At 45.9% G+C, this 13,432-nt stretch overlaps 2 protein-coding genes across 2 annotated transcripts; one reads left to right on the top strand and one right to left on the bottom strand.

The window, feature by feature from the left end:
- Window positions 1-207: 207 nt before the first annotated feature.
- Window positions 208-6,787, top strand: LOC6590408 (serine/threonine-protein kinase Genghis Khan). The gene is made up of 11 exons (XM_002016554.2): window positions 208-248; window positions 894-1,112; window positions 1,498-1,769; window positions 1,829-4,762; window positions 4,838-5,114; window positions 5,173-5,601; window positions 5,670-5,876; window positions 5,941-6,126; window positions 6,193-6,286; window positions 6,348-6,541; window positions 6,601-6,787. The coding sequence occupies exons 1-11, from the start codon at window positions 221-223 to the stop codon at window positions 6,699-6,701; spliced, it is 4,941 nt and encodes a 1,646-aa protein (XP_002016590.2). The 5' UTR covers window positions 208-220; the 3' UTR covers window positions 6,702-6,787.
- A 1,604-nt stretch (window positions 6,788-8,391) lies between these two features.
- LOC6590407 (E3 ubiquitin-protein ligase RBBP6) lies at window positions 8,392-13,227 on the bottom strand. The gene is made up of 10 exons (XM_026985877.1): window positions 13,062-13,227; window positions 12,768-13,002; window positions 12,534-12,710; window positions 12,322-12,467; window positions 12,095-12,253; window positions 11,645-12,039; window positions 11,203-11,561; window positions 10,848-10,997; window positions 10,490-10,789; window positions 8,392-10,418 (listed from the first exon to the last, which is right to left on the bottom strand). Exons 1-10 carry the CDS (start codon window positions 13,225-13,227, stop codon window positions 8,528-8,530), a joined length of 3,978 nt encoding a protein of 1,325 aa, XP_026841678.1. The 3' UTR covers window positions 8,392-8,527.
- Between the last annotated feature and the right edge of the window lie 205 nt (window positions 13,228-13,432).

Below are 13,432 nucleotides of genomic sequence, written 5' to 3'. Positions count from 1 at the left end.
TATACCTTTAAGACAAAAGGGGTGGATTTTACCTTGCCCTCGTTTCATTTTCTGGGCCGTGTTGCCTGTTGTCCATACCCCTTTTTTCATCCCATTATGTAGCAAATGTGTAGTTACCGTGTAGTTCATTTCGGATCAAAAAACAATTCATAACTAGACAGTCTGTTCGGCTTTTTACACTTTTGTTGGGAGAAAATGTCTAAATATAAGCCTCATTAAAATGGAATACGAAACTTCCGAATTTAGTGGTAATATTTTAAAATTCGCGACACGTGAGATTGTGTTAAATGAATTTGGGTTTGTATGTGGATGCTGACGCGTTTGTGTTTTTGCAGACTTGTCATACACACACATACATATTCATATAAACAATTATTTATTTATATCTGCACGGTGGAGAGGGACGGAACAAACAAACGCATGAATATATACACATGCCTCAATATGTGTATACTTATATTTCATATTCCTGCACGGGGGGTCGGAGCACCCTAAATGTAGTTTAGTTTCCCGCATACGCATTTGAAAAATCGAAACAGTCCGATTGAACTGTCGAGAGTTTTATGTAAATAATTTACCTTTAATACGCAAATAGTGAGTTCCTATCACAAGGAAATAGTTTAACCGTTGCTTGGCTAATAGGTGCCGTGCCATGAATGGACAGCTCAAGTTGTCTGTATGTTTGAATAACCAACGTAATCACATTTTGGGTCAAAGCAGCCCCTTCCTACCTCCAACTATACCTATATTTCGTTTGTAAAACTCTTCTGTCTCGTCGACACCACCCGTTAAAGCCCATTCATGTTACTTGTGACGGATTGGGTGCGGCGTTTTTTTGGGGGCCTTGGGAGATGATAAAATGATTTAATTATCCCTTTTGGTATGCCTTCCAGATATAACCACAGGAAGCTGCAAGAAAAGGCTCAAATTTCTAAAATATATTCTAAGCGATGCAACAGTCGATCACAAATGGGCATCCGACTTTGGCGAGGACACGGAGGGGCATCAGTTCTCCTTGGACTATCTGCTCGACACCTTCATCGTGCTCTACGACGAATGCAGCAATTCATCCTTACGCAGAGAGAAAGGAGTATCGGATTTTCTTAAACTATGTAAATACTTAATACTATTAACATATTTGCATGGAACACAGATATACACTTTTTGATTTCCGGATATTTTTATACCCCCCTGCCAGAAGGTAATGTAATACTATTTTTGATAGACAGAAAGAAGATTTTCCAAAGTCCCTTACGCTTTGTATGTTTACTGAAATCATTTGCAATGCTACCACTATCATTATATCGTAAAGCTTTCATTTAAATGGGTATTACCAAAAAGTTATGTCTCGGTTATGTTTCTGTGCTTCTTAGAAGGTACACCGAATGAGATGATTGCTAATTTGAATTGGTTTTGGTTTTGTTTTATCTGTTAAAACATTGGAGGAGAACCGTTCATAATGCTATCTGCCCCCTTTTCTTTGATTGTCTTTTGCAGCCAAACCTTTCGTTCATGTGGTGCGAAAACTGCGACTAGGTCGAGATGATTTTGAAATATTGAAAATCATCGGGCGTGGTGCCTTTGGAGAGGTGTGCGTGGTCCAGATGATATCCACAGAAAAGGTGTATGCCATGAAGATACTGAACAAGTGGGAGATGCTGAAGCGTGCCGAGACGGCATGTTTTCGCGAAGAGCGGGACGTGCTGGTCTTTGGCGATCGGCAGTGGATCACAAACCTGCACTACGCCTTCCAGGACAATATTAATCTGGTGAGAATACAGAATGCAATTCACTGGCTTTGCTGATCCTAACTCTTTTCTGATTTCAGTATCTTGTAATGGACTATTACTGCGGGGGAGACCTGCTGACGCTGTTGAGTAAATTCGAGGACAAGCTGCCCGAAGACATGGCCAAGTTCTACATCACCGAAATGATTCTAGCCATCCACAGTATTCATCAGATTAAGTATGTTCATCGGGATATCAAGCCGGATAATGTGCTGTTGGACAAGCGGGGGCATGTGCGGCTGGCGGACTTTGGCTCGTGCCTGAGACTGGACAAGGATGGCACCGTTCAGTCGAACGTGGCCGTGGGCACGCCCGACTATATATCGCCCGAGATTCTGCGAGCCATGGAGGACGGCAAGGGCCGCTATGGCACCGAGTGCGATTGGTGGTCCCTCGGCGTGTGCATGTACGAAATGCTGTACGGGGAGACTCCGTTCTACGCCGAAAGTCTGGTCGAGACATATGGCAAGATCATGAATCACCAGAACTGCTTCAATCTGCCCACACAGGAGACCCTCAACTACAAGGTGTCGGAAATGTCGCAGGATTTGCTGTGCAAACTGATCTGCATACCGGAGAACCGGCTGGGCCAGAACGGCATCCAGGACTTTATGGATCATCCCTGGTTTGTGGGTATCGACTGGAAAAACATACGCTGCGGCCTGGCGCCCTACGTGCCGGAGGTGTCGAGTCCCACAGACACCTCCAACTTCGATGTCGACGACAACGACGTGCGACTGACCGATTCGATGCCTCCATCAGCAAATCCGGCCTTCTCTGGCTTCCATTTGCCTTTCATTGGCTTCACCTTTTCGCTGAATACCAGCTCCCCTGGCGACACTAAGATTAGTCAGAGTTCTGGCTTCGAGGAAGACAATACTTCGTGCAGCCTGCAGCAGTCCAGCAATCTGCCGAGCAATAACTCGGAGGCGTCGGTCGACTCCGTGCAGGAGAAGGCTCAGCTTAAGGCGTTGACAGAGCAGATTGCGGCCTTCAAGCAGGAGAAGATCGAGTTGACGAAGCAACACACAGAGATTTTCGAGCGGCTGAAGACGCAAGAGTCGGAGCTGCAGGACGCCGTTTCGCAGCGTAATGTGGCCATGATGGAGTACTCGGAGGTCACGGAGAAGCTCTCGGAGCTGCGCAATCAAAAGCAGAAGCTCTCCCGACAAGTGAGGGACAAGGAGGAGGAGCTGGATGGGGCCATGCAGAAGAACGACAGCCTGCGCAACGAGCTGCGCAAGTCGGACAAGACGCGCAGGGAGCTGGAACTGCACATCGAGGATGCGGTCATCGAAGCCTCCAAGGAGAAAAAGCTGCGGGAGCACGCCGAAGAGTGCTGCAGACAGCTGCAGCTGGAGCTGCGCAAGTGCAACTCCAGTGTGGAGACGACTCTACCGATGAGCATTTCCTCGGAAATGTCGTCGTACGAAATCGAAAGACTGGAGTTGCAGTACTCGGAGAAGCTCAACCATCAGCAGACGCGACACAATCTGGAGATGGAAACGCTGCGAGAGCAGCTGGGCGAGATTGAGAGCTCGAACCTTGAGCTCTCCAAAGAGCTGCATCAGACGCAAGACAGGCTGAAGTACACGCAGCTGGAATCGATTACGGACTCGGACGATGCGCTCCTGGAACTGAAGAAACAGCACGATCTGGAGAAATCCTCGTGGTTCGAGGAGAAGCAAAGATTGAGCTCGGAAGTGAATCTCAAGGCGAAGAATCTGAAGGACCTGCAGGCCGAAGACGACGAGATCTTCAAAGAGCTGAGCATGAAGCGGGAGGCCATCAACCAGTGGGAGCGGCAAATGGCGGAAATCATACAATGGGTATCCGACGAAAAGGACGCTCGCGGCTACCTGCAGGCCCTCGCCACGAAAATGACAGAGGAGCTCGAGTATCTGAAGCATGTCGGCACGTTCAACAACAATGGGGTGGACAACAAGAACTGGCGGAACAGGCGCTCCCAGAAGCTGGACAAGATGGAGCTGCTCAACCTGCAGAGCGCTCTGCAGAGGGAGATCCAGGCCAAGGCCATCATATCCGAGGAGCTGAGCCAGACCCGATCCGACCTGATATCCATACAGAAGGAGGTGCGCGACTACAAAAAGCGCTACGATTCTATTCTGCACGACTTTCAGAAGAAGGAAACCGAGCTGCGCGACCTGCAAAAGGGAGGTCTGGAGTATTCCGAGTCGTTTTTGAATAAATCCACGCACCAGGGCCTGAGCAGCGCCTTCTTTAGGGATATATCCAAGAGCGAAATGATTGATCCCGCGGATAGTTTTGGCAACGATTCCAGCGATAGTTTCATAGGCACACCCAATTTCTTCCAGTCAGGGAACTCTGGCATGCTCTTCAACTACGAACCAAAGTATGCGGGAGGAAAGAGCAAAGATGGCTCTCTGGCAGCCATGAAGGACGCCTCGGTTAGCGATATATCGCGAGAGGACGCCGAACTGCTGATGAAGGAATCCCAAAAGAAGGCGGGGGCCAACAACCCCTCGAACACGGCCATCCATCAGTTTCTGGTGCGCACCTTCAGCAGCCCCACGAAATGCAATCACTGCACTTCTCTGATGGTCGGATTGACGCGTCAGGGCGTGGTGTGCGAAATCTGCGGCTTTGCCTGCCACACGATCTGCTGCCAAAAGGTGCCGACCACCTGCCCAGTTCCTATGGACCAGACCAAGCGGCCCCTGGGCATAGATCCCACGCGGGGCATAGGCACTGCCTACGAGGGCTATGTGAAGGTGCCCAAGTCGGGGGTGATCAAGCGCGGATGGATTCGTCAATTTGTGGTCGTGTGCGACTTTAAACTATTTCTATACGATATATCTCCCGACCGATGCGCCCTGCCGAGTGTGAGCGTCTCCCAGGTGTTGGATATGCGCGATCCTGAGTTCTCAGTTGGCGGCGTGCGCGAAAGCGATGTCATTCACGCGGCCAAGAAAGATGTGCCATGTATTTTCAAGGTAATTATAGCCCCTCTCTGCTATGTACATATATGTGTGTAGATGTAGTGACTATTTGTGTTCCATTTATTACAGATAAAAACCGCGCTTATTGAAAGCGGACTCTCGCTGAACACCCTGATGCTGGCCGACAACGAATCGGAGAAGTCGAAATGGGTCATTGCCCTGAGTGAACTACATCGAATATTGAAACGAAACAGTCTACCAAATACTGCTATTTTTAAGGTCTACGAGATTCTGGATAACACGCTCTCGCTCATTCGGAATGCATTGTGTTCTGTCATCATATACCCCAATCAAATCCTACTGGGCACTGAAGACGGACTCTTTTACATCAATTTGGATCAGTATGGTACGCACACTGCCTCCTGGATGGGAATTGCTTGACTTATGATTGTATTTTCTTGCAGAAATAGCTCGTATTGGGGAGAGCAAGAAGATCCTGCAGCTGTGGTACATCGAAGAGGAGCAGATTCTCGTTATACTTTGCGGGAAGCAGCGCAACCTGCGGCTGTTGCCCATCAGAGCGCTAGAGGCTAGCGATGTTGAGTGGATAAAGGTGGTCGAGTCGAAGAACTGTATATCGGCTTGCACTGGCATTATCCGCCGTTTCACCAACATTGTTTATTCGTTTATAATTGCCCTGAAACGACCCAATAACCACACACAAATCGTTGTCTACGAGATTAATAGGACGCGCACAAGGCACCAGAAGACTTGTGAATTCACAATTGGCTACTTGGCACAGCATCTGCAGATATTGTCCGATATGCGACTGGTTGTGGCGCACCAAAGTGGATTTACCGCCTATTTCCTGAGAGGAGAAGCTACCGCGATGTGTATGTATACCGCCCACGGTCTTTCCTTTGCATCTTTCTTATCAACACATATATATACTGTCATTCAGCTCTGGTTCATCCTGAAAACCAGCTATGTGCATTTTTAAATTATTCCGGAGTCGATGCTGTTCGAGTAATTGAAATACTCTGCCCCAGCGGCGGAAACTTCGGGGAGTACTTGTTGGTGTTCCAAACTCTGGCCATATATGTGGACCTGCAGGGCCGAAAGTCCCGCGACAGAGAAATAATGTACCCCGCTTTTCCCACATATATAAGTGAGTACTGCTGATGCAGGTACCGACTCGAAAGTGACTCAACCTGTGCTTTGTTTGTTTCCAGCCTTTTGTGATGGCCATTTGTTGGTGTTCTCCGACACACATTTGGATATCTTCAATACGCAAACCGCTGAATGGGTGCAGTCGATTGGCCTGAAGCAGTCACTGCCCCTAAATAATCAAGGAAATGTGGTGTTGGCGTCAGTCAATGACACTCCTTTGATTGTTTACCTGTCCAATATTCACACAAGTAAGCGGATATTTCCCACAGACGTGTAGGCATTGGAGTCTTTATTTGGTTTCATTTCTCATACAGAGGGACTTTTGCAATACCGTGAAGGAAATCGAAAGGGACTGGCGCACATCAAGCGAAGATTTTCCATTCGTGAGATTAACAAAACAGTAAAAAGGTAAGCTAGATATTTCATAAATTAAATAACTTTCAAGTAACGCAAGTAAATCATTTTACAGTGATCGAAGATCAAAGATGATATCGGCACCGACTAATTTCAACCACATTTCGCACATGGGGCCAGGCGATGGCATTCAAAATCAGCGACTCTTAGATCTACCAACCACGCTCGAAACAGCCGACCAGGCCTGCAGTCCCATCATACATTCGCTGAGCTCCATACCATCTAGAAAATCAAATTTTCTAGAACAAGGTGATTATTCTCAGGTTTATCAAAGTGTAATGCTTTATTAAATGCATCGCGTTTTTCAGTGGATGCAAACTCTGATGACTATGGCAACGATAATATAATCTCTAGAACACCCAGTCCAATGGCATCGTCTTTTATGGACGGCTTAAGCAATAACGATTAGTTTCAGTCAATCTCTACATCTACTTATCTAATTAACCAATTTTTTAAGGAAGCTGTTTGTAATAAACATATTTAATTTCTCGAATATCCCATTCTGTGGTTCCGGTTTTTGGAAGTACTAAGTACCCTACCATATTATGGCGTGGTACGCTTATCGCTGACAGATAGTCTGGTGAACAAAACGCATTCAAGAGTTAATTTTTGTAAATGATTGTAAATGAAAAAACAATAACATCACCCAATATTTTCGATTTGCAAAGGTAACAAATGGCCTTAAATCCTCCCATACTCTGAAAGGGCCTCAAGGATCGCCTTATCGGTTACTTTATGAGCAAAAAGGAAACTTCAGAATCTGAGAAGAAAATCAGCCTTTATTTTCCCAAGCAAAGACAACAAAAATGGAAATGTACTATGGGGCATTCGATGGAATGCTATTTATCAATAATTTAAGTGCAGAAAATATTATAATTCGCTTGGACGTTGATGTGCAATGACTGTGCACCATCAAGCGGCCTAAGCAAAGACGCAGTTCTCCTCCCGCCCAACCGATCGAGGCGCTCTGCCGCATGGCGCTACTACTACTGTCATTTCTTTACATTTCGAGGCATTAAGTTGTAACGAGCTGGCACAACCCCATGACTGAAAGTTATTGAGACCGGATTGCAAGCGAGAATAAAATTAAATGTCCCTCATTAGTAAAGAGGGAGCGGCCTAGATGGCTGCCCTGTGGTACTACCGAAGAAACCTTGACTAGTGAAGAGAGGAAGTTTTTGAAGAGGACTCTTTGAGACCTGGAACAAAGATAGCTAGAAATCCATCTCAGGACGTTGGGCGGAAACCCTAAAGGGTCAAGTTTATGTGGCAGAAGGGAATGGTTTACAGAGTCGAATGCTTTGCTAAAAACGGTGTAAACAAAATCCGTCTGTAAGTGACCTTGAAATCCTTTAATGATGAAAGAGCTGAACTTTAGTAAATTCGTGGTGGTTGATGGCCGCCTTATAAATTGATGCTGAGTTGGTGATATACATAAGTGACTTGCAGAGATGTGTGGAGTGTGCAAGTGTGGAGTAAAAATGTTCTCAAACATTTTAAGAATAGAGAATAACATAGAAATACCTCTGTTGTTCTTTGCATCAGACTTGCTACATTTCTTATGGAGAGGAATTACGAAGAATCAAAAATGTGTCAAGTGCATTCTAAAAAATGTTTGTGACATCACTGCACAAGTACAAGGAAGGACCGCGATTTATCAAGAATATACGTACAGAAACTATCTGTCTATTTTTAGCCATGTCATTTTTGCCTTCATATGCCCTCATTAGCCGACGACCCAAAATAAAATATCTGCCGATGACGACGACGACCGAAACCTTTTCAATAGTATAAATGAGAGATGGCGTGAATAAACCCCAAGTAGCATTATCTAGCCGTGGACCTGACTCCTCAATCATCGTGTTAAAAAGCTGTTCCAAGATTCTGGCTTTCGAGTTTAGAAGATAGGTATACTCAGGCAGATTCTGAATCGAATCCTCTATGTAAACACACGAGTGGCAACCAATAGGGATCAATGGAGTTATTCCAGAGCTGCGGCTTAGGCTTGCCGCCTTTTGAATTTAATCGTGATAAAACAATGAAATATATTATACAAATCCTTGGGTGTGTTTTTTTTTTTTAATGATTTTTGTTGTGTATTTGTTTTTATTTGTATACTAGAGTCTGCATGATGAATACATACACTTAAAAATCTTTGATTTGTACACAGAAATCATTAGAATGAATCATATTATATTATAATTGTTGCAGCTTAGCTTAAGACTAAACTAAACTCTACTTTTTCGACTTTTTCTTCTTTTTCAATATCTTGCTCTTCCGTTTGCTCTTCAAATCTTTGCGCTTCTCGCTCTTCAACGAATCTGTTGACGAATATTTCGCATGTTTCTTAAGTTTTTTATCCTTTTGTTTCCTTTGTTCAAAGCTGCTCTCGGCGGCTGAGCGGCTGCTTACTGGATGCGAAACCTCATTCGGTATCGTATTATCATATTTTAAAACTAAACTACTCTTCGAACTGCTGTCGCCGGCTCGTCTAAACGGATTATCTGGGCGGCATGGCTTCGGTGGCAAGGCTGCTGCCACAGACACAGAAGATACAATGCGCCCTTCGCCCGACTTGACGCTCCTAGCTCCTCTGCGATCTGAGTCGTGTATATTGATTTGACCGATCTTATCGTGCTTGGCGTCTTTGTATTGCCGCCTATTTCTATCGCTCTCGGGCAGTGTTCTCTTGTATACCTGTTGCGAGTGTCTTTTCTCTGTGGAAATAGCTCTATCCCTATCCCTATCTCTCGATTGCTTGTCCCCTCTGCGGGACCCACTATTGGCGTCTGCTCTGCCCCTGTACCCGTCATCATCAGGTGCAGTTTTAGCAGAAATCTCCCGCCTCTTGGCTGCTCTTGACTTGTCCTCCGAGCGACTTCTATCACGCACCACCTTATTGCCCAGCCGCTCCTTCACCGACTTGCTGCTGGGGCGCTGCTTCGGCGAGAGAGAGCGATCTTTATTATCATTTCGAATGGACACAGAGCGGTCCTTGCTGTTGCCCTTGGAATTAATTACAACTTGAAATTCGACTGGTCTGATGGCATTTATGGCCTTGGCAAAGATCGCGTTTTCTGCCTTGCGTATAACGTCCGAGGTGATTTCAGTGTGCTCCCCTCCCGAATTGGCAGAGCCCGCCTTCTTAAAGGAATCATCGAAATTGCAGGACAAACTGTTCTCCTCAAGCTCCCATTTGGACACGTTGACCGCATTCAACGCCGCTGCCTCACTTCGTTTGCCACTTCTGGAGGAGACACTGACGCTCTCCTCACCGAAATTATGTCTATGGGGAGCCTCAACGGCAAACAGGGCCTTAATGGGTTTAACAATATCATTGGTTTTGCTCTGGGCTGGGGAATTCGAGGCAGATTCATATTTTCCATAGCTCTCAGGCAAAGACCGTAAGGGTGGGGTTATCTTACTGGTCTGCTCTATTTGCATGTTGTTAACATCAGAATCGGACCGATTGATCGACGAGCTCTTCTTGGCTCTTTCGTGTTTCTCCTTTTCCTTCTTGACCTTCTTGTCTTTCTTGTTTTTCTTGCGTTCGGTCTTGTCCTTGTCCTTCTTCTTCTTCTTCCGCTCCTTCAACGGAACAGGACTCTTGCTCTTGTTCTCCTTGCCCATATTTCCCATGCCATCCAAGGGATTGGGCGCAGTCGCCTCTGGGGCTGCATTATGTACCACTCGCTGTATCGGCTGCATGCAATACTCGTCCTGTCCTCTTTCTGGCGTCTTAGGAGACCTTTCGCAGTGGTCGTAGCTGGGCCCAACAGTTGATTGCCTCGGGGCGATAATGGCTACTTTCGCTGGGGGAGGAGTCAGGCTTCTGAAGCTGGTGTCAATATGTTTTTGATTCAGTTCCTTACTTCTGCTGCGCGACCTTTTCCGCTTGCGTGGCAACTCGTCCTCGGCGGCACCTCTCTTGGCATGCCCTCCACTGACGCCCAGATGGTGCTTTGGTTTGTAAGCCGCCGCATCATCAAACAATTGCATGCCCTCGAACCCTGGCGGAGGTGGCTCAATTGGGTCAAGTTTGGGAGCACTGGGCTTGGCATATGACTTCTCCCTGAAGTCCGATTTATAAGACGCTTTAGGGGATATGGAACGGCGAGGCGCCGATCTGGTCATACACAAAATATAAAGAATTCTTTAAAGAAACTCTGACAAATTAAGTGTGGAGTTGGGTTTTACCTTTTAATTTTGTTTATGGGCGACTTGGATCCATCACAGGGTTGACGACTGGGTCTATTGTGTCGCGTATGTCGTTCGTAGCTATACTCGCGCTTTCTTTCCCTTGACCTAGGTCGTTTATCCTTTAGATTCAGGTCTCTCAGTGACTCTTTTTCGTATACGGGGGATTTGAAGCGATGCGACCTCTGCCTATCCGGTGACCTGGACCTGTGATGATCTGTGCTCCGAAATCTCTCGGATTTCTGTCTCTCCTTCTCCTTCATAATGCGATTGAAGGCCTCCAGGGGGTCGTCAATAAGGCTATGTTCGAAAATGAGCAAATAATAAAAGGAACCAAGATCCACACAGAGATACTTACCCGGAGCCCACTTTTGCTGCCACGCCCTGATATATTGAGGCTAAATTTGGGGACTGAAACTGTTGGGACATATTCATGTTCATACCTCCGCCTGTGGGTCCATACTGCGCGCGAATGGGATGCACAGGCTGGTTCTGGTACGGCACAAAGCTGAAAATTCAGAAGTTATTTTGGGAATAGAAAAGCTTAAGTATGATTGGTCGGTATGAATGCTGTTTTAATAAACCAAAGCTTAAAGTAGTAACGTAATAGAGCATAGATCGTAACTAAATTACAATTTGAGTAGTACTGCGCAGGCCTCTCCTCGGAGATCCACTCTGCTGAAGATCCCAAGTGGAATAGGATGAAAACATACCTTAAGGGCGGCCGCTGTCCCATATTATTGTATCCATTGCTGTAGGGTGGCGGTATATGGTGGCCCATCATATGCAATGGTGGTGGACCCCGAGGCATTTGCATATACGGCGTCTTATATACATTCCCACGATGCACTTCATCGGACTCGTTCACCACATGGTGTCCCTGGTAGCTTTGGTGTGTCGAGATGGGCGTGGGCAGGAGGCTCCGTTCCCCCCGTTCATTGTGGGGCTTTCCAGACTCCGATTGCGCTGGTGGACGTCGCTTCATATCGGACTCGGACATGTAATCCAATTTATGATCACGTCTGTGTGATACGTGATGAGCAGGAGGTTTCCTTGCAAACGTCGGAGACAACTGCAGACAAACAAAAAAAAAAACGAGTGAAATAAAGTAGAAAAAACTATCTTTTTTTTGGAATAAGTAAGCACTCAACTCACCTTGCTGGAGACAATCGAAGCTGAATCGGCCAGCGGTTGGGGCATCGTAATAGTTATGTTATCTTCATAATCCGAATCATATTTGTCCTTTTCTTTTTCCTTATCCTTTTCCCTTTCCTTTTGCGACTGATCAGCATTACTATCTGTGGCAGCGGCTGTAGTTGCAGCTGCGTCCCGTTCCGTAGATGGCACCTTGGGGGGGTGCTTGTTGCCATTTGTCTCTGGCTCTTCATGCTTTAGAATCCTTTCTTGGATGGACACTTCATCGGGCTCTTTCTCCGCCACGGGCTTCTCCACAGTGGGTTTCTCTTCAATGCTCGGCTTCTCATCGACGGGTTTGTCCTCAATGCCCGGCGGCTTCTCTTCAGTGGGTTTCTCAACTTTTTTAACTGGAACTGTTTTTGAATGGTTTTAGTTTTTTACTTTACTCCGCACTTAACAATATCTTACCCGATTTGGCGGCACGCATTGTATATCCAGTTTCGTTTTTGAAAGCATTCACAGAATTTCTGAGGAATCGATTTGGTATTAGTGATCCCGGTGAACAGTTCTTCTCCTTGCAGTCCGGGCATTCGCTCTCCTCGGACTCCAGCAACGATGTTCGCACGCCTGCCAGTAGAGTAGAGGAAATTAATTAGGGCTTAGGTAATCAAAGCTACTACTAGAGGAGTACGTACAGTCGTCACAGAAGGAACTGCCGCAGCAGGGTATCATGACTGCATCAACAAAAATGTCCCGGCAAATGCCGCAGATTAAATCGTCGGGAATTTCCTGATTCTGCTCCGCTGGCACTACAAACATGGAGGCCTCTTCCTCTGTTACCCTGAAAGAAATCAGAAAATATGGTATTTTTTATCTACTGAATCGAGGACGAAATCCTGTCACTTACGTGTCTGGTTTGTCCCTAAAGGAGCGCGGTATGCCAGTATTTCTTTTCACTTCGAACTGATCTTTACCAGCTGTATAAGGGCAGTTCTTGATCCAGTGACCTGTTTTCTTGCACTTGTTGCAACGATACGAGGCGGGAACTTCGCCCACTTGAGATTGCCCCTTTATGCGATGATACCTGAAGCAAGAAAAAATTTTAGGGAAATTGGCTTTTCAGTTGTGGGCTACTTCTTACGTCTTTGGGTCATAGTCCACAGTACTCTGCATCATCATCGCATGGATTTTGTCCTCTTCAGTGCCTTGCATTTTGGAGAGATCCATATTAAAGTTCTCCTGCTTATTTGAAGAGGGAGCCGGGGCCGCATTTTCGGCTGGCGGCTCCCATCCCTTCTTCGTTGGATGGGCCAACGGTATTCTGGAAATGATCAGCGTAGTGTTTTTTGGTATAAGGACTCCATCATCCTTGTATTCTAAAGGGAAATAGAGAGTTTTATGAACAAACTTGTCTTGTAAACTATTTCAAACATACCTTCTTTAGTCTGCGCATTCGTTATTTGAAGATCAAAGTCTATGATTTTCCCCAGACGCTTCTGCTGTACAATTTCCCTCTTCAGATCGCCCACAGATATGTGAAGTCCATCGAACGTAATGGTATCAAAATTGAGTGTACTTTTGAATTTATAATGCACTGACATTTTCAAGTGTGAGTATGATCTAAGATAGGAAGATTCAATTAGGAGAATATAAATATATAGTGCATGTCCCAAAAAAGCCGCTATCATCTGTATACCATTTATATAACAGAGGGGGCTTGAGCTACAAATTAAAGTTTCAGACTAGAACGTTGTATTACAGTACAGGTCAACATTTGATACATGATGTGGATACATATGCATGTAT

This window comes from Drosophila persimilis, unplaced genomic scaffold, assembly GCF_003286085.1.
Source record: "Drosophila persimilis strain 14011-0111.01,24,50 unplaced genomic scaffold, DperRS2 tig00000002-arrow-pilon, whole genome shotgun sequence".
Taxonomy (NCBI): domain Eukaryota; kingdom Metazoa; phylum Arthropoda; class Insecta; order Diptera; family Drosophilidae; genus Drosophila; species Drosophila persimilis.
Note: the sequence above shows the minus strand (reverse complement) of the source record. Positions and strands in the feature narration are given on the sequence as shown.

Excerpts from the sequence above, each read along its gene's own strand:
- LOC6590408 (XM_002016554.2), top strand. The coding sequence starts at position 221 with ATGGAATACGAAACTTCCGAATTTAGTG. Across the intron at positions 5,115-5,172 it reads CATCAATTTGGATCAGTATG|AAATAGCTCGTATTGGGGAG; the intron begins GTACGCACACTG and ends ATTTTCTTGCAG. Across the intron at positions 6,287-6,347 it reads ATTAACAAAACAGTAAAAAG|TGATCGAAGATCAAAGATGA; the intron begins GTAAGCTAGATA and ends ATCATTTTACAG.
- LOC6590407 (XM_026985877.1), bottom strand. The coding sequence starts at position 13,227 with ATGTCAGTGCATTATAAATTCAAAAGTACACTCAATTTTGATACCATT. Across the intron at positions 13,003-13,061 it reads GAATGCGCAGACTAAAGAAG|AATACAAGGATGATGGAGTC; the intron begins GTATGTTTGAAA and ends ATTTCCCTTTAG. Across the intron at positions 12,040-12,094 it reads AATGCGTGCCGCCAAATCGG|TTCCAGTTAAAAAAGTTGAG; the intron begins GTAAGATATTGT and ends ATTCAAAAACAG.